Source organism: Trachemys scripta, chromosome 10, assembly GCF_013100865.1.
Source record: "Trachemys scripta elegans isolate TJP31775 chromosome 10, CAS_Tse_1.0, whole genome shotgun sequence".
Lineage (NCBI taxonomy): Eukaryota > Metazoa > Chordata > Testudines > Emydidae > Trachemys > Trachemys scripta.
This window is the reverse complement of record NC_048307.1, coordinates 84260552-84279784: the sequence shown is the minus strand read 5'-3', so window position 1 is coordinate 84279784 and position 19233 is coordinate 84260552. Positions and strand designations below refer to the sequence as shown.

Sequence of the window (19233 nt, the reverse complement as noted above, 5' to 3'; positions counted from 1 at the left end):
GATTTTTACTAGTAAAAATGTTTTGTAAGAATGATATTTAATATAGCTCAATTTAAAAAAAATGCAACAAATATCTGTCAGGAAACAACAACAGAATTCTTACAAAGGGATAAACTACTAACATCTTTAGATAATTCTGTGAGATGCTTCCTGTTTGTAACTAATATGAACCAAAGAACAGCCCAAACAAAGCACAATCAAGTAAGTGGTGAAATTTTGAAATGAAAGACTGCCATGTTAATAATCCTTTCTAGAATGTATACCGGTCTGTCTTCCCAGCTGGTTGGTACGGAGTAACCTGTACCTATAAGTGTAACGGATCTAGGAGCTGCACTCTCATTTTCAGCCTAAATTTGTATGGCTATTTTGAGAGAGATTACAAGGGCAAAACAAACCCAGTCAAAGTAATTGGTTGCAGATCAATATCAAAGGAACTATTCTGCTGTGTTAATTTCCTTCTGTAGAAATTGTCAATATGAAATGCTGTCTCTTTGATTATTCCTTGAAAGCCTTCTGGGGAGGAGGGGCTGTTTAGTGGTGGAGAGCTCATGCTAATGAGTCTTTCCTCCCCCCAAGTAAATTTTTCATCTGATTTGGTCAGAAATAGGCTCTTTAAATGGCCAGGCACAGAAACCTTTGGGATTCCCTAATGCTGCTTGTCAAAAAGGAATTTTGGCTGGATGAAAAAATAAGGATTTTTAGTTCCACATCAGTTTCCTAGTATCAGAGGGGTAGCCGTGTTAGTCTGAATCTGTAAAAAGCAACAGAGGGTCCTGTGGCACCTTTGAGACTAACAGAAGTATTGGGAGCATAAGCTTTCATGGGTAAGAACCTCACTTCTTCAGAGCAAGACATCTTGCATCTGAAGAAGTGAGGTTCTTACCCACGAAAGTTTATGCTCCCAATACTTCTGTTAGTCTTAAAGGTGCCACAAGACTCTCTGTTGCTTTTATCAGTTTCCTAGTTGTTCATGAAAATTTGTCTAAAATGATGACCATTAAAGACTGCTTTAAAGGTTCTGTATGCAGTTAAAAAAACAACAACCCACCTCTCTACAGAACCTTTTAGTTTCATAATCTCTTAGTTAAATAGGGTGGTGATTATGTTTTAATGTTTTTCTGTTCCACTTTTGGTGGTGGGTCTACCTAGGTTTGTTCAAGTAGCAGACTGATTTCAGCCCTGAAAAATCTGTATGAGAGGGACCTATTGGCACGTTTCGTTATTGATGAAGCACACTGTGTCAGTCAGGTAGATACCTATTGATTTATATTGTTAAATACCCACAATTTCAAAATAGATTGAAAACTTTATTCAGTAGAGTGTGAAAAGGTTAATTTTGTTTTTTTGAACTAGTGGGGCCATGATTTTCGTCAAGACTATAAACGGCTGAACATGCTTCGCCAGAGGTTTCCCTCTGTTCCTATGATGGCTCTGACTGCTACTGCTAATCCCAGAGTACAAAAGGATATTCTAAATCAACTTGAGATGCTAAAACCACAGGTGTAAGTTGTTTGGAAATATTACAAAAAAATTGAGTAAATTGCACTTATCTAGGCAGAAAAATTTTCACTTTCAATTTAAGAAATGAACTTGTGTTACAGTCACCTGAAAAATACAGATATTTGTATCCAATTTAATATGACTGTATATATGGAATTTAAAATCCATTAAATACAAAAAGTGTTAAAAATAAAGAGCAGACTTCCCAAATTTCTTTCCCCACTTGGGGAGAACATCTCTTCACACAGTAAAGTTTCATGAAATTTTCTTTATCATTGAAAGGATGGGAGGGTAAATTGTAATTTTTTGGGTTGGTAAATTGTCATGAAAACCTTGCAGAGCTGGTAAAGAATATGATCTATAGCATTTAGTGGGAAAATTCCAAAGCTTGAGTATGGCAAGGATTTTTTAATGTGTCAAACAGTGCAAGTAAGGTATCAAATGAAATCTGGACTGTATTGCATTTGCACTGCATGCAATAGCAAAACCTAAGTAATTTTGTCCTCCTTAGACCTTCAAAGGGACTACCTGTGAAGTAAGGTGCTACTCAGGGTGAATAATCTAATCCATAGTTCTTTAGCATCAGGTCTGATAAACTTCTATTGCTCTTGGAAACTGTGATAGTCTTTTATTAAGAAAGTGGGACAGCTATGCTTCAGTGCATGCATTTGATAGGTTTTGGAGTTAGAAACCATTACAAACCCTGTTGCCAGTGTACATCAGGCTTCACAAATAGATAATTCAGGTGTCACTTTAAATAGTGCAGAAAGATTTGGTATCTTAAAAAATCAAATGATAGATTTGATGTGGACATTTGGGCTTTTTCATGGTTGACATGGACTTATCATAACTTTGTGAACATGTAAAAGAAATGTCATCTACTGTACTTCATGCCCTGAAAAATGCATGTAACTATCCCCATATTAGAAGCATGTCAGGATTTAAAAGGGAAAAATTAAGGTAGGTAAATTTCACTTTTTACCATGCAGTGCATGTGTCCTGTCTCTGAGCATGTCTGTCCTGCTGGTTTATATAATGCAGAGTAGGCCTGCCTTCTGCTTTCCCAGCCATAGTATGAACACAACAACACTAGCATTTACCGAAGTGTTCCCGGATCCAAAAAGTGAGGAAAATCAATCCCAACTGGGCCAGGTAGAATGAAAAAAAGACTCCCTATTCAGAGTTTTAGGGGAGGAAGTAGTAGTTAATCTGAATTTGGAGTCCTTCCAAACAATTCCTATCCTGTGGAGATTACTACATAGTGTAAAATTCTGCAATACCAGGATCACTCATTGATATTCTGGATTCAAAATTATGTTCTCAATGAGACAGTCTAGTATCATTTGCTTTGACCTTTTACTCAAAAGACTCATAGCCCCTCTTTTAAAAATATACAATGTATATGAAGCTAACGTGCTTTGGACATTATGTTTTAGGTTTACTATGAGCTTTAACAGGCATAACTTGAAATATGATGTATTGCCCAAAAAGCCAAAAAGGGTGGCATTGGACTGCTTGGAATGGATCAAAAAATATCATCCGCGTGAGTACTGAATCTTCTCGTAGCTGGATGTGCTCATATACATTTGAATGAATTACAGTTCTTGTATAAGGCAGTAGTGTGTGCCTAAAACTCTATTCTCCTATGCCTTTTGAGAGTACTGGTAAATGTAGAAGAACAAAATTTTAGAGGCAAAGTAATTTAGTTCTTTGATGCCAAGACTTAAGATTAATCATTGGGCCACATTAAAGTAGGAGTTCCTGTTGGGAATGAATAGGAAAAAGGGACTTGTAGATTAAAATATCTAAATCGGGAATTGACAAATGTTTGGTAATAAGAAAATTGCCTTTGCCATGCAAACGTTTATTTTTTTAGCAAACTCTTAAAATGGATTTTATTAAAGCTGGGTTGGCTGTGAAGGCTATTGATACTTGTGAAACAGAAGAACCTACATTCCAGCACAAATTTTCCCTTTATATTCACAGATGACTCTGGAATAATTTACTGCCTCTCGCGGCAGGACTGTAACAAAACTGCTGAAATTCTACAGGAAAAGGGTCTTGCTGCACTTGCCTATCATGCTGGCCTCAGTGACACCGTTAGAGATCTTGTACAACGAAAATGGATTAATCAGGATGGGTGTCAGGTAAAAGGAAAAAACAAATGAGAAGGTTAATAGAGATTCTACAGGAAGAATGTGGGACTCTCTCAAAAACACAAAGCATAAACTACAGCAAGATGCACATAAAAAAGAAACTAAAGTTAATATAAAAATCTTACATGACTAGACATGGAATTAAATCATTGTGCAGAATAGAGATTCAGAAAACAGTTGCTAGCCCTTCTGTAGGGGAAATGCTAATGTCAGCATTGCATTTACATGGAATATTTATAAGCAACAGTAATAAATATTATACTTATGAATTTTACAAAGGTTAAGGACTTGAGGCCTTGTAGTACTGCTGTGAGGTAGGGCACTCTTTCACAGGTGGAGAAAATAAGAGACAAAGTCATTAAGTGTTTTGCACAAGGTCACACAGCAAGTTTATGGCAGAGCAGGAGCTAGAATTCCGATCTCCTCTCAGTTCTGTGCTTTAACCACTAGACTCTTTCTGGGAAAGTAGATGATGTTTATAAATATAAATGTTTTGACTGAATGTCTGTCTTCTCTTGGGAGTACACCAAAATTAATTTTGCATTCAATACAGGATCATATTAGTAGGGCCATGCCAAATTCACGGCCATGAAAAACGCATCATGGACAGTGAAATCTGTAGAGTACAGAGTAAAAGCACATAAAAAAACAGATTTCACGGGGGGGGGGGGAGGAGGGTGTGGAACCAGCGTTTCTCGCACTGGGGGTACAGACCCAAAAGGGAGTTGCAGGTCAGGTTGCAAGGTTATTTTAGGGGAGTCGTGGTATTGCCACCCTTCTGTGTTGGCTTCAGAGCTGGGCAGTTGGAGAGTGGCAGCTGCTGGCTGGGTGCCCAGCTCTGAAGGCGGCGTCCCACCAGCAGCAGCGCAGAAGTAAGGGTGGCAATACCATACTGTGACCACCCCTGCAACTCCTTTTTTTTGGGTCAGGACCCCTACAATTACCACACCCTGAAATTTCAGATTTAAATAGCTGAAATCATGAAATTTACAATTTTTAAAATCCTATGACCATGAAATAGACTAAAATGGACTGTGAATTTGGTAGGGTTCTACATATGAGTGATCGTAATACATTCATAGTGTAAAGTGCTGTATGAATACCTTGCAAAGCTTTGATTGTATAATAATTAATGGCTCTTATTCCAGGTCATATGCGCAACAATTGCTTTTGGCATGGGAATTGATAAACCAGATGTACGCTATGTTATTCATGCATCTCTCCCTAAATCTATGGAAGGTTATTATCAAGAATCTGGCAGAGCTGGACGAGATGGTGAAGTTTCTCACTGTTTGCTTTTCTACAGTTATAGTGATGTAACCAGGCTTAGAAGGCTAATACAAAGTAAGCAAAGGCTCCCATTTCTGATATATCAAATGTTATAACAGGAAATAAGTAGTTCAGGCATGTTAAGTTTTTGTCCTGTTCTATTTACATATTCGTTTGCTATTTAAAGATTTTCAGAATGCCATATATAACACTGGACTGGATCACTGTAGTTGCAGGGTCCTCCCAGCATGCTTTCATTGTTCCCCTCTCTGAAAATTTTCTTTACCTATACCTTAGTTTTAGTTTAAAAACCCAACCAATTTATTCATTTTGCAGAATTTCCAAACTTCTACTTTTGGGACAGATACTGAGACCATGTCTGTGGCTTTCTTTCTACCCCATGTTCTTAAATTCTTGAAAGTGGAATGAGATGTCTTGACTGGCTTAAAAAGTATTTATTTTTTTGCCTAGGTATCTGACTACTTTTATCTAAGTGCTTGAGGTGATTTGTTTGATCAGTAATGACTTTAGCCTTTTTGTACATTGTGTAACTAATACAATGAATGCATTCCTTTTATTTCAGTGGAAAAAGATGGAAACAGTCAAACAAGAAAAACCCACTTTGACAACCTTTACAGTATGGTTCATTACTGTGAGAACGTACATGAATGCCGGAGAATACAGCTTTTGGCTTACTTTGGGGAAACTGGTTTTAATCTTTCCTTTTGTAAGGAACACCCAGAAGTAACTTGTGACAACTGTTGTCGAAAGAAGGTAAAAAATTACATCTGTAAATTTGAGCTCTTACAATTGTGTTTTTATTTTTTTATTTTTTATTTTTTTATCAACCTTCAGAAAACTTGCTAATATATTCTAGAAGGCAGATACAGAGATGCTGAGCGAGATCCTTCATGCTCTGTGATACCAAGTGTTTTGAGTTGGTCCCAAGGTGTAACCTAGAACAGATTTACACTAGCTGCATGTGGACTCCAGGAACTGTTGGGGAAGCTCAGGACTGTGAAGTTTAAGGATACTCTCCAACACCTCTTTTCTCCCAGCCATGCCTACTGCTCCAGAAGAAGTTGGCACAGAACTCACTGTGCTGGCTATGCCACCTAGGAATTCTCCCCCACAGGTGGAATCCTCCAGCTGCCATCTAAGATGGCTCTGAGGCAGCTTTGTGCTGTCAGAGGAGCACAAAGCTGCCACATCATAATGGATACAAATTTGGAATGGATTGGGAAGGAGTTTGGGGGGAGGGGAGGGTTTGCAGTCTCTACAGGTCAACATCTATTGACCAGCAGATTGCTAGTGTGACCAGGAGTAAAACAAAAGGGTTGATGGATCTTAAACCCACCTTTTTTTTCCAGCTTCCCCAGCTTTGCAGGCCAATCAAGCATCTACTACTATTTGGTTTAAATATCTGGTGCTCCTAGTAATTCAATAGATGACATTTTAAAATGAATATTCCAAATTTAATAATAAATCCACAAATTAAAGGCTAGGTTTAATTCATATATATTGACTACTTATATTTTCCTTTCTCTGAATTAACTTTTAAAAAGGTATTCAACTGCAATATAAATTGTGTTCAAGAAAAGTTAAAAACTATTTCTTAAGTGCGTTAGAAAGGAAGTCCTGTTACCTTTAAAAAAAAAAAAAAAAAAAAAAAAAACTAATTGGTGGGAAAATGTGCAGGAGGACTTTTTTTCTGGAAAATGTAAGATTCTTTAATAAGTCTGCTGATTTGAATTAGTACACCTAGTTTTTAAACTGCAGAGGACTTCAAACACTAATCCCCATAATACCTCAAGGTAGGTAAGTATGATACCTTTCTGCTTCAGTTTCTCCATCTGTAAAATGGTGTTGTTTCCACAGTGAGTCAATAGTCTAGTCCAAAGGACTTTAGTGCTTAATCCTGTCCTCAGAGCACTACCCCACACTCTTCTCAGTTTTAAACCAATGATAATATTGAATAAAATAATGTAGACTTTAGGTAGTATATTATCATTTGGATGCACTAGAATTTATGCATCCAACTTTATTTACTTTTGAGTTGTGTAAATACTACATGGATATTTTTAAAATTAGTTAACTTGATTAACACAATACTCAAACATTACTCTTGCAGTTTGAGTGTATAAGCGCTGTTAAACCAAACAGAATCGTAGAACTGGAAGAGACTTTGAGACGTCTTCTAGTCCAGTCCCCTGCACTCAAGACAGGACTAAGTATTATCTAGCCCATCCCTGACAGGTGTTTGTCCAACCTGCTCTTAAAAATCTCCAATGACAGAGATTCCACATCCTCCCTAGGCAATTTATCCCAGTGCTTAATCACCCTGACAGTTAAGAAATTTTTCCTAATGTCCAACCTAAACCATCCCTGCTGCAATTTAAGCCCATTGCTTCTTGTCCTATCCTCAAGAGGTTAAGGAGAACAATTTTTTCCCCTCCTCCTCTTTTATGTACTTGAAAGCTGTTCTCATGTCCCCTCTGTCTTCTCTTTTCCAGACTAACCAAACCCAATTTTTTCAGTCTTCCCTTATAGGTCATGTTTTCTAGACCTTTAATCATTTTGTTGCTCTTCTTCTGGACATTTGCCCACATCTTTCCTGAAATGTGGCCCCCAGAACTGGACACAATACTTCAGTTGAGGCTTAATCCGTGTAGAGTAGAGAATTACTTTTCATGTCTTGCTTACAATGCTCCTGCTAATACATCCCACGATGATGATGGGTGTTTTTGCAACAGTGTTACACTATTAACTCATATTTAGCTTGTAGTTCACTATGACCCCCAGATCCCTTTCCGCAGTACTCCTTCCTAGGCAGTCATTTCCCATTTTGTATGTGTGCAACTGATTGTTCCTTCCTAAGTGGAGTACTTTGCATTTGTCCTTATTGAATTTCATCCTATTTATTTTACACCATTTCTTCAGTTTTCCCAGATAATTTTGAATTTTAATCTTATCCTCCAAAGCACTTGCAACCCCTCCCAGCTTGGTATTGTCCACAAACTTTATAAGTGCACTCTCTGTGCCATCCATCTGAATCATCAATGAAGATACTGAGCAGAACTGATACCTGCGGGCCCCCACTTGATATGCCCTTCCAGATTGACTGTGAACCACTGATAACTAATCTCTGGAAGTGGTTTTCCAACCAGTTATGCACCCATTTTACAGTAGCTCCATTTAGGTTGTATTTTCCTAGTTTGTTTATGAGAAGGTTATGCAAGACAGTATCAGAAGCCTTACTAGAGTCAAGATATACCACATCTACCGCTTCCCCCCATCCACAAGGCTTATTGCCCTGTCAAAGAAAGCTATTAGGTTGGTTTGCCATGATTTGTTCTGGACAAATCCATGCTGTTACTTATCACCTTATTATCTTCTAGGTGTTTGCAAATCGATTGCTTAATTATTTGCTCCATTATCTTTCTGGGTACTGAAGTTAAACTGACTGGTCGGTAATCCCCTAGATTGTCTTTATTCCCTTTTTTTAATAGATTGGCACTAGATTTGCCCTTTTCCAGTCTTCTGGAATACTGTATCAATTTTGTACAACAGTAAAATTGCTTTGAAATATCTCTGTTCTTTAACGTTATTGATCCTTTTACATTTTCAAAGGATTATTTAGTAACCTAAAATTCCCATGACAATGGCATATCAGTGTAAACAGGCAATAACTAATCTAGATGAGGATCAGAATTAACTTACGATTGAAAAAGCCTAGTACTAAGAAACAAAGTTGTCAGTAGCAAATGGTATTCGTTACAATGGCAACAAATCTTTCTAATCAAATCTATTGTGACAGGATTACAAATCAAGAAATGTGACGGATGAAGTGAAAAGTATTATAAGATTTGTTCAAGAGCACTGTGGACAAATGGGGAGAAGAAATGCCGGTTCTGGAAGGTATACGTTGAACATGATGATTGACATTTTCTTGGGTAAGTTCTGTTCTACCGCTCAAATATTTGGTGTAGGCCAAAGCTTGGCTGTATGCCAGAGGGGCCATAAAGCATGGGCAAAAGCGTGAAACAAGATCTATACCAATAGGGTTCTTTCCTGAGAGTAATCCATAGGGTATGTGCTCTAGAACAAATAAAAACCCTAGCCTTAACCAGACTATATCAGGTAGATAAAATGATAATTATTGTAAGTCTTCAAGCTTCTGCCACTTGTTCAGATTTTTGTGAACGGGCTGTGCAAAATGGCTCCATAGCCTTCCACAGTTGTGTAACTTACTGGCTAGGTTATTAGACCAATTCTGTTTATTCTTACTAAACAGGTACGAAAAGTGCTAGGATTCAGTCCGGTATATTTGGGAAGGGAGCTGCCTACTCACGACATAATGTGGAAAGGTTGTTTAGAAAGCTGGTACTGGATAAGATTCTTGAGGAAGAATTGTATATCACTGCTGCCGAGCAAGCAGTAGCATATGTAACGGTAGGAGAGAAAGCCCAGGCTGTCCTAAATGGATATCTACAGGTGTGTAACCAATTTACTTTTTCTTTAATTCTACATTGGTGTTTCCTTCTTAAATGAAAATGAAACTGATGTTGCTCTTCTCTGCTTTAAGAGCATGCAGATACTTTGAATTTACATTGAGTGCCAGGATAGTTTTAAAAACAAAAATAACTATATTTCTATAATCTCATTTATTCAATAATTTCAGGGTGCTTTGCAACCATTAGTTAAACTTTACAAAACTCCAGTGAGTTGTCAAGAGTATTAGTATAACCTACTTGTTGACAATGGAAATTACTTGTCACGTGCAGGGAATAGAATGCAGTAGGTCTGGTTTCCAGTCCAATGTGCTAACCAAACAGTTTTCAAGTGGTAGGGCATGACTCAAAAAGTAGTTCATGAGGGGGCATCAACTGGGTTACACCCCACAAGGGGAGAAACAAAACTGGCAAACTCCTGTGATCCCTAGGACTCTAAAGGAGCTAGTTAAGTGGAGGAAAAAAGCAACTCTCTCCTTTCCCTGAGGCTGTTTCTGCCCTGCTCCTTTCTCTCCTAACCCCAGTCCATCTGCAGCTCCTCAGCCCTCTTCACCAGCCAGTGTTAAGCTCCAAGGAAAGCTGCACTACGAGAGGCTGCCTAGCTAGCGCACTGGTAACTCCCCTTTCAGAGCAGTCCTGTGTAGGTAGGGGTAAAAGAGAGAAGCCACTTTAAGCAGCCAGCCCTCAACAATAGTCCCACTAGCTCCATCAGTCCCCACCCAAACTTGCTGTGTGGGGTTTTTTTTCCTGTGTTTTGTGAACTCAGTCCCACAAGCCTTTAAAAAGGATTATGCCTAGTAACCACGTGGCTTTGGGATCCCTGTTGAAAAACCCTATACACATAAAAAGGATCTTGTGTAGAGTTGTTGTTCTTCTTGTTGGGTAAACAGTTACCTTAAGAGAATAACAAGTGTTAGCCAAAAAAAGAGTTTTCAGTTTTAATACCTGTTTTTACTGGTTAAAGGCCAGATATCTGCTGTTAAGCTGCTCTACAATTTCTCTCATATAGATTATTTACTTATTTCTCATTTTAATAGGTGGAGTTTTATGAAACTGAGAACGCCAGCAGTATTCGGAAGCAAAGGGCTTCAGTGACAAAAATGTCACAACGGGAAGAGATGGTTAAGAAATGTCTTGTGGAACTTACAGATGTTTGCAAAACTCTTGGGAAAGTTTTTGCTGTCCATTACTTCAATATTTTTAACACTGCTACACTCAAGAGAATAGCAGGTAATATTTATCCTCATGACCAAAACTCCTCTGGGGGCAGTAGGCTATTTCTGGTTCAGAGCAGGATTCATCCCAGGGGTGGGTTTACACTGGGGGGGCATGCTTTGTGACCGTTTGAGAGCACCCTGATTGACATCCATCCTTCAGCTTACTGCTGACTGTAGTGTACATGCTAACTAACTGGGAGGCGGTCTGCTGGAAGAGAGGCATGTGCCACTATTCTGCCCTGATTTCTTTAAACCCCCGTTCCCAAACTGTGCTCTGATGGGCATGATTAAGTGCTATTTGCATATTAAGCTCTATAATGGAGCTCTTAAAAGAGTATTTAAGATTTTCTCTGATTCAGTTTGTTCCTTGTTTAGTGTATGAATGGAAATCGGTAGTTCTGACATCCTATTGATGGGAAACATGTTGCCCATCTTTGAACAAAATTCCAAAAATACATCTGGTTGTCTGATTCAATCCTGTCTACATTTTACCTGAATTTTAAACCTACAAATGTTCCTTTATGTGTTTCTTAAAATAAATATATATATATATATATATATATATACACAAAATCTGTTTTGTCTGATATAAATTTTATCTAAGCAGATTTCTTTGTCTGCATACAGAAACTTTGTCTTCTGACTCGGAGGTTTTGCTTCAGATTGATGGTGTTACAGAAGACAAACTGGAAAAGTATGGTGCAGAAATAATTCAAGTCATGCAAAAGTACTCTGAATGGACACTGCCAGGTATAGAAAGCCTTTTCTCTGTATGAAGTCACATAAGGGGTCCATGTTAAAATACAGCTTTATGGCCTGTGTTCAAACTTTCATTTTTAAAAATTGTGGCTTTTTAGAGCACATAAATAAATAAATGGAGATATCCTATCTCCTAGAACTGGAAGGGACCTTGAAAGGTCATTGAGTCCAGCCCCCTGCCTTCACTAGCAGGACCAAGTACTGATTTTGCCCCAGATTCCTAAGTGGCCCCCTCAAGGATTGCACTCACAACCCTGGGTTTAACAGGCCAATGCTCAAACCATTGAGTTACCCTCCCCCGCCCCCCCCGAAGGGTCCTTAACTAAAAGGCAAGTGGTAGGTGTCACGGAGTATTGGGGGACTCAGGGCCCTGCACCCCCGGCTTCCTGCGATTCACCATGACTCTCAGCCAGCCAGTAAAGCAGAAGGTTTATTTGGATGACAGGAATACAGTCCAAGACAGGTCTTGCAGGCACAGACAACAGGGCCCCCCCCACCAGTTAGGTCCAGCTTGGGGTCCCAGGGCATGCCAGCCCACCCCCCTTGGGGGGTCAGAGCCATCTCTCCCTCCCAGCCATCTCTCCAGCCTCCTTCCAGCCTGCTTCCAGCACTCTGCCTTCAGCGACCCCTCCCACAGCCTTTGTTCGGTTTCCCGGGCCCCGGAGTCACCTGACCTCCAACCCCCTCCTGGGTTCTCATGTTACAAGCTCAGGTATGTTCCCTTGGGCCGGCTCCCATCCCCCGATGCAGACCATCCTAGTCACACTCCCCTGTCAGCATTCCCACACCCCAGTAAGAACAGTCCCAGTTCGTCACAGTAGGGTGGGGGGTGGAAGAGGAGAGATTCACTATAACTCTTAAAAAAATATCAAGTGGTGGATAACTGGACTTCAAATGACCTGGGTAAGAATGAGAGAAGAAAAGTAAGATTGCTGATCTGCTGGTCCTCCTTTCATGGCTGGGAGCGTAGAGGAGATTTTCAGCCTCGAGATGTATCTTGCACTGTATTTTCCCATTCACATCCACTAGTTAAGGGCGAACATTGTAGCATGGGTGAACAAATCACAAACTAAAATTCTCCAATGACTTATGCTTTGGTCAACTATAAATCTAGCAGAGAAAAGTGTAACAAGATTCAATGGTTGGTAATTGAAGCTAGACAAATTCAGGCCGAAAATAAGGCATAATTTTTTATCAGGGAGGGTAATTAGCCATAGAACTATTTACCAAGGCTTCTGGTGGATTCTTCATCACTGACCATTTTTAAATCGAGATTGCTCTAGGAATTATTTTGTGGAAGTTATCCCAGTTGCATTAGTTTTAACAAAATGTCCATTTGTAGAAGACACTGACTCTTACCAAACTGCGGGCACGGATGCTGGAAAACGTGAGCGTGAGGAGGTAGAGGACACACCCACAACTTCTAGCTATTTTTGCAACAGCACAAACAAAGGAAAAAAGAGGAAGAGACTACCATTCTTCAGAGAATCCAAGAAGAAAAAAACAGGTTATGGTGGTAGCCAGCAGTCTCGTTCCAAGGGGTATGTGATATGTTAATACTTGTAACATTGGTTTAACCAAAGTAGCATGATGATAAAAATATCCACTAGAGTGTTGGACTAAAGTTGCTTTAATTCATTTAATGTTGAAGAATATAGTCAATAGGAAAATGGTGAAGGAGGAGAGAGGCATTAGTCCAGCAGCATGAAAAACATGGATTTGGAAGTATTTATAACCTCTTTTTATAAAGTCATTATTGTACAATGGTGATACTCCAAAAGCACATATGACTCCTGTGGAGTCCCTGGATCTGAGAGGTGCTTGTCTATCTCTGATTTCACACAAGGCTAGAATATGGAGTGCAGAGCAGATGATCTCTTCCTTGCTCTCCAGGCATCCAGGAGGGTGGCAGTGTGAGGAGAAATGCACCCCAGATAGTAGTGGGAAATGGGTTTGAAGTAAGAGACAGATCTTATGCATGACAATACATTAAGGATTTCGCTCCACCAGTCTCATTTTAATCAAGTTAAGGTCCTGGAAGACTTATATCCATCCCATAGAATTACAGTAAACTGAGGGATCCAGGGATTGAAAAAAATCTCACATATCACACACAACTGTTTTCAGATAATGAAAAAAATATTTTAAGCTTGATTCTGTGCCTTCCCTTTGAAATCTCCTTCTGTCCCCTAAAAATGAAAGTGGGACAGACATTCCCCAGTTGTAATTTTCCAGCTGGAATCTTGAGTAAATACATCTTTTATATGTTAAGCAGCCTGCCAGAGCCCTGAAATTTAAATTCATTACTAAACATTAGTTCTGTGGTTTTCAGTACAGTACACAACTACAGATGTGCTTGTGGGGCAAATGTTCTTGTTTTCCTTTGTCACTCTAATTGGTGATATCTGTATTTCCCAAAAGCTCCTGTCAAAGTTGCTTGCTTTGCATCAGCTTTTAATTCTGGTATTAACTTAAAGCAAGCCATAATTTTATTGGCATACCTTTCCACTGTTTTTGAAACTTTTGCAGGCAAGGCAGAAGATAGAGCAAAATTTAAAGAGATGCTGTCAGGAATCTTTTGTTCATATTTTTTGCTTACTCACTTGGAATTAGTGCTAGAAAATGATTTTGGAAGCTTGAGAATTACTTTTGTCTTCTGGTTTGTCCTTTCCCATTTGTAAACATTTTGTCTTCCTCCCCGTTCTCTTGCCCACAGCTTCTCATACAGAGCACCCAACAAAGAGGAGTGGCTGTTAGTTACACCAATACATTTATTTTTTCTTAAAAAATACAGTTAGAAAAACACACTCAGAAAATTACATAAAAACATTATTTAGGTGGTATGGTCAAGCACTTGAAAGTTAGGAGATTCCAGATTTATGGTTATCTATAACATTAATTCTGCCCCCTTGTGCATTTGCATTATGGAACAATCTTGATATATGATCATATGCAGTTTTTCCTCAGGATTCCTGCTCGTTCAGGATGGAAATGCAGGAATGCAGAATTATTGCACAGGCAACCATAGATCTGGCATTTCTTAATGTCTGAGTGCTTGACTTTGCATTTTAAACAACATTCTTTTAACAGACTTTGTATGTAATTCCTATAAGGTCTGTAAATTGCTTTGGTAGCTTTCCTAGATCAGAGGAGTCAAACTCATTTGGAGGAGAGGGCAAAATTCTATAACTAATTATAGTTCTTGAGCCTGGCTATAGAATCAGGACTATATATTCACAATGCAGTGGAACACCCACTGATGTCAGTAGGTGGTTTTCACAGAGCGAGAAAAGACAATGGCCCGTATGTACTAATTAAATGTTCAGTTATTTATTCAGTGCCTTTATTGAGAGAAAATAAGCTCCCCTTTAATCCCACTGCTGTTTCTGCCCTCTCTCTTTTTCTCTCTGTCTTTTCTGGATTTTCTCCTCTGCAGCAACTCCCAATTTCCAATCCAGTGAACTTCCCTACCATTCTATCCTCTAAAATGATCAGTGATTTCAATATTTAAGGTTGTCACTGAAGTGTCATTTAAAGTTGATCCACTAATCAGATTAAGAGAGGACAAGGGACTTCACCCTTTTGCATGACTGTTTCAGGCTGTCTGCAGACATCATAGCCTATGTTACGCTTGGTTCACCTTTAAAAGGTTACCTCTGCAGCCATGAGCGTTAGAAATTTACTTTTGTTTTTAAATGAAAGATTAGATTCTGGAGAATATGAATGTGTTTATGCGAGCCACATAAATACATCATGCATGTGGATTTGGCACATAGGCCATATATATGACACTCCTGTTCTAGATAAAATGTAATATACAGGTTTATGGTATTACGTATCATGTTGATATGCTAAATCATCATTTTTTCTCTAAATTTCTAGGGGTTATATCAACAACAAAAAGATCTCTTCTAATGCCAAAGTCCAGACATCCTCAAGATACAATTCAACATCTTATGGTACTACTACAGTCATGCCAGGAACCAGTAGGAAACTGGGGATTATGGCACCACCAAAGCCTAAAAACAGACAATTCCTTAAACCTTCCTATTCACTTTTATAACTACTAGAATGTAAATACTGTATAAAGCTACAAGGTGTCAGCATTTCTATTAACTTCCAGTTTTTCAACTGTATTAAAGCTTTGATATACATCTGTACAGTACAAAGAGTGTATTTGTTTAAATAAATGCTTTTAGATAAATGCATTTCTTTATTTGGAACTTTTAATTCTTCCCTGATGCTAAATATTCTTATAAAAAGAACATGCTAATTTTGATTGATTATAGAAGTCTTAGTAGTTTAGTGATTAATCATTGTAAGAATGTTCTAATTCTTTGAGAATTGCCTCTCTCTGAACCCACATTTGGAATGTATAGGACTGTAGCTCAAACCCATTTACCAGCAGTGATGGTTGGAGCCATGAACCTCATTGACCATACTAATAAAGGATGATATCCGTAAGTACCTCAGGGCCAGCTAGCTGGTCTTGAATTGTTTTCTATACAAAATCTAGGTCTTAGGATGAGTTTCTTAGTTTGAGGTGTTAGCTTAATTTAGTTCTCGGTTTCATAGTCTTTGGATATTTTCCCCCACATCTCCTGGGTCTAGCAGCCCCTGGGGGCATTTGAAGCTTGGCCTAGAGTGTATGTGAAAGTTGCAAGGCTTTATGGTCTGTCAGACACGTAAGTGCTGCCTGAACTAAGGGCATTCTTTGGATCTTACCTGGCTTGTGATGTTCTTTCTTCCAGAGCTTCAAAACACTCTTCTGTCCTCATGAGCTCTGAACGCATCAACATAGGCCACACATCCACACTTGATAAATTACACTTTCACCCCTATCCATTTATTTAAATGCTTCATAGATTTTTAAGCCCAGAAGGGCCCATTATGACTATCTTGTCTGACCTGCATAACACAGGCCAGAGAATTTCACCAACTCCTGCAACAAACCCATAACTTCTAGTTGAGCTAGAAACCTATCTTTTAAAAAGACAGGCAATCAGAATGTGAAATCTTCAAGTGACAGAGAATATATCACATCCCTTTGTAAATTGTTCCAATGGCTAATTACCCTAACTATTACAAATTTGCCTCTTATTTCTACCCTAAATTTGTCTAGCTTCAGCTTCAAGCTATTGGCCCTTGTTCTTTTGTCTCCTAGCTTTAAAAACCCCTATCAAATTCTTCTCCCTGAGCAGCTACTTGTAGACACAGTCACTTCTTAATCTTGTCTTTAAAGAAAATCTATTTAGTTTAACAGTTTCACTAAAGGCAGGTTTTTCAGACTTCTAATCATTGTAGCTCTTTTCTGTAACTCTCCAGTTTGTCAGCATAGGCTTCTTCCCATATTAGCATCTCTTCAACTATATCTAGTTTGTTATATGGAATTCTCTACCTCTCTTAAGCAGTGGGAAAGCATAGAAATTTCCATATTCAAGATTGTCACCGAGCTGACCAACCAACATAGTTGGTACTGTAGATTCTCTTACTATGTCAGACCACTAGGCGTTTCCTAGGTAAAGAATAGTGGCAAGTACCCATTACCTTCTTGAAGATCTCCAAAGAGGAAGGAAAGAATCTACTTAAAGCCCCCCACTTGTGAGATTCTGAAGGCAAATCAACAAAATGTTGCGGACTCAAGTTACCAAAATCTCCTGATAAATCTAGGAAAGACATTTTACCTTCCTCCACTGCCAGGAGAAGATCTAGTTCATATACCCTGGGACTAATGCACGAATGTCCTGTGTTCTGTATAATGCCAGCTAATGGGCTTCTTCACTTCTGTCAGGAAAGGTTTTGTGGAAATTTGTTGACCTACTCTCCACTCCTATTTGGCAACATAGTAACACATTGGTAACCTTCTGAGGATAAGAAAATCTCACCTGATCTCTACTCAACTTCTACATTTTCTAGTGCTGTATAGAGGCAGGTTTTAAATGAGCCAAGCAATGTGCTTTTCACCCCTACCCTGCCATGCTATGTTAGTCTGATTAGCTATTACAAACTTCCCTTAATTACATTTCATCTCATTATTCTTTTACCTGTTACTTCTTCTCCCTCATTAAACAATTACTTTCTAATCATTACTGATCACCATAGTATTATGTGCTTGCAGAAGCATGTTCCTTTATAGTGTGACTCCAGCCTGATGTATTGATGAGGTGTATCAGTCATTGCGTGGGATCCGCGGCCCTCCTGGGATTTTTCCTTCAGCTGGTCTTGCCACCAGCCTTCCTGCTAAGGCATAGCTGAGCCTGTTGCTAAGTGTGCAGCCTTTCTGGTGCTCTCTCCAGGAAGTCACACGGAACAATTTGGATAGTGAGGGTGCTGAGAGCCATTGAACAAAAATAAACCCTGTATACGATGGACTATAAGGTGGAGAGAAAGCTGGCGAGATTGTCGGGCTCAACAGGTAGTGGTCAATGGCTCGATGTCTAGTTGGCAGCTGGTATCAAGCGGAGTGCCCCTGGGGCCGGTTTTGTTCAACATCTTTATTAATGATCTGGATCGGGGTGGCCAGCCTGAGCCTGAGAAGGAGCCAGAATTTATCAATGTACATTGTCAAAGAGCCACAGTAATACGGCAGCAGCCCCCCATCAGCTCCCCCGCTCCCAGAGCCTCCTGCCCACCAGCAGTCCCCCCGATCAGTGCCTGTGCCTCCGCCCTGTTTCGGGACGTGCAGGAAGCTTGGAGAGGGAGGAGCGAGGGCACAGCAGGGTCAGGGGAGGGAGCGGGAAGGGGAGGAGTGGGGACAGGGCCAAGGGTTGAGCAGTGAGCACCCCCCGGCACATTGGAAAGTTGGCGCCTGTCGCTCCAGCCCCGGAGTCAGTGCCTGTACAAGGAGCCGCATATTAACTTCTGAAGAGCCACATGTGGTGCCAGAGCCGGAGGTTGGCCACCCCTGATCTGGATGATGGAATTAATTGTCCCCTCAGCAGATTCGCAGATGACATTAAACTGGGGGGGAAAGGTAGATACGCTGGAGGGTAGGGATAGGATACAGAGGGACCTAGACTAATTGGAGGATTAGGTCAAAAGAAACCTGATGAAGTTCAACAAGGACAAGTGCAGAGTCCTGCAATTAGAATCCCAGGCACTGCTACAGACTGGGGACTGACTGGCTAAGCGGCAGTTCTGCAGAAAAGGCCCCGGGGATTACAGCGGACAAGAAGCTGGATATGAGTCAGCAGTGTGCTCTTGTGGCCAAGAAGGTCAACGGCATATCGGGTTGTATAAATAGGAGCATTGCCAGCAGATCGAGGGATGTGATTATTCCCTTTATTCAGCACTGGTGAGGCCTCATCTGGAGTACTGTGTCCAGTTTTGGGCCCCACACTACAAGAAGGATGTGGAGAAATTGGAAAGAGTCCAGCGGAGGGTGACAAAAATGATTAGGGGGCTGGAGCACATGACTTATGAGGAGAGGCTGAGGGAACTGGGATTGTTTAGTCTGCAGAAGAGAAGAGTGAGGGGGATTTGATAGCTGTTTTCAACTACCTGAAGGGGGGTTCCAAAGAGGATGGAGCTCGGCTGTTCTCAGTGGTGGCAGACGACAGAACAAGGAGCAATGGTCTCAAGTTGCAGTGGGGGAGATCTAGGTTGGATATTAGGAAACACTATTTCACTAGGAGGGTTGTGAAGCACTGGAATGGGTTCCCTAGGGAGGTGGTGGAATCTCCTTCCTTGGAGGTTTTTAAGGCCCGGCTTGACAAAGCCCTGGCTGGGATGATTTAGTTGGGGTTGGTCCTGCTCTGAGCAGGGGGTTGGACTAGACACCTCCTGAGGTCCCGTCCAGCCCTGAGAGTCTCTGACTCGAGC

The 19233-nt window shown here is 40.1% G+C and overlaps 1 protein-coding gene across 2 annotated transcripts in view; it reads left to right on the top strand.

Moving 5' to 3' along the window:
• The window catches only part of BLM (BLM RecQ like helicase), a 32364-nt gene extending 16751 nt beyond the window's left edge, over window positions 1–15613 (top strand). For both annotated transcript variants that reach the window (XM_034784409.1, XM_034784410.1), the window contains exons 11-22: window positions 1150–1248; window positions 1354–1502; window positions 2937–3043; window positions 3487–3647; window positions 4805–5000; window positions 5509–5699; window positions 8743–8878; window positions 9220–9419; window positions 10474–10666; window positions 11281–11403; window positions 12755–12953; window positions 15295–15613. In XM_034784409.1, the coding sequence (XP_034640300.1) occupies window positions 1150–1248; window positions 1354–1502; window positions 2937–3043; window positions 3487–3647; window positions 4805–5000; window positions 5509–5699; window positions 8743–8878; window positions 9220–9419; window positions 10474–10666; window positions 11281–11403; window positions 12755–12953; window positions 15295–15475 (1935 nt within the window). In that variant the 3' untranslated portion in view covers window positions 15476–15613. The remainder of the gene's footprint in view (window positions 1–1149; window positions 1249–1353; window positions 1503–2936; window positions 3044–3486; window positions 3648–4804; window positions 5001–5508; window positions 5700–8742; window positions 8879–9219; window positions 9420–10473; window positions 10667–11280; window positions 11404–12754; window positions 12954–15294) is intronic.
• The last annotated feature ends 3620 nt before the right edge of the window (window positions 15614–19233 follow it).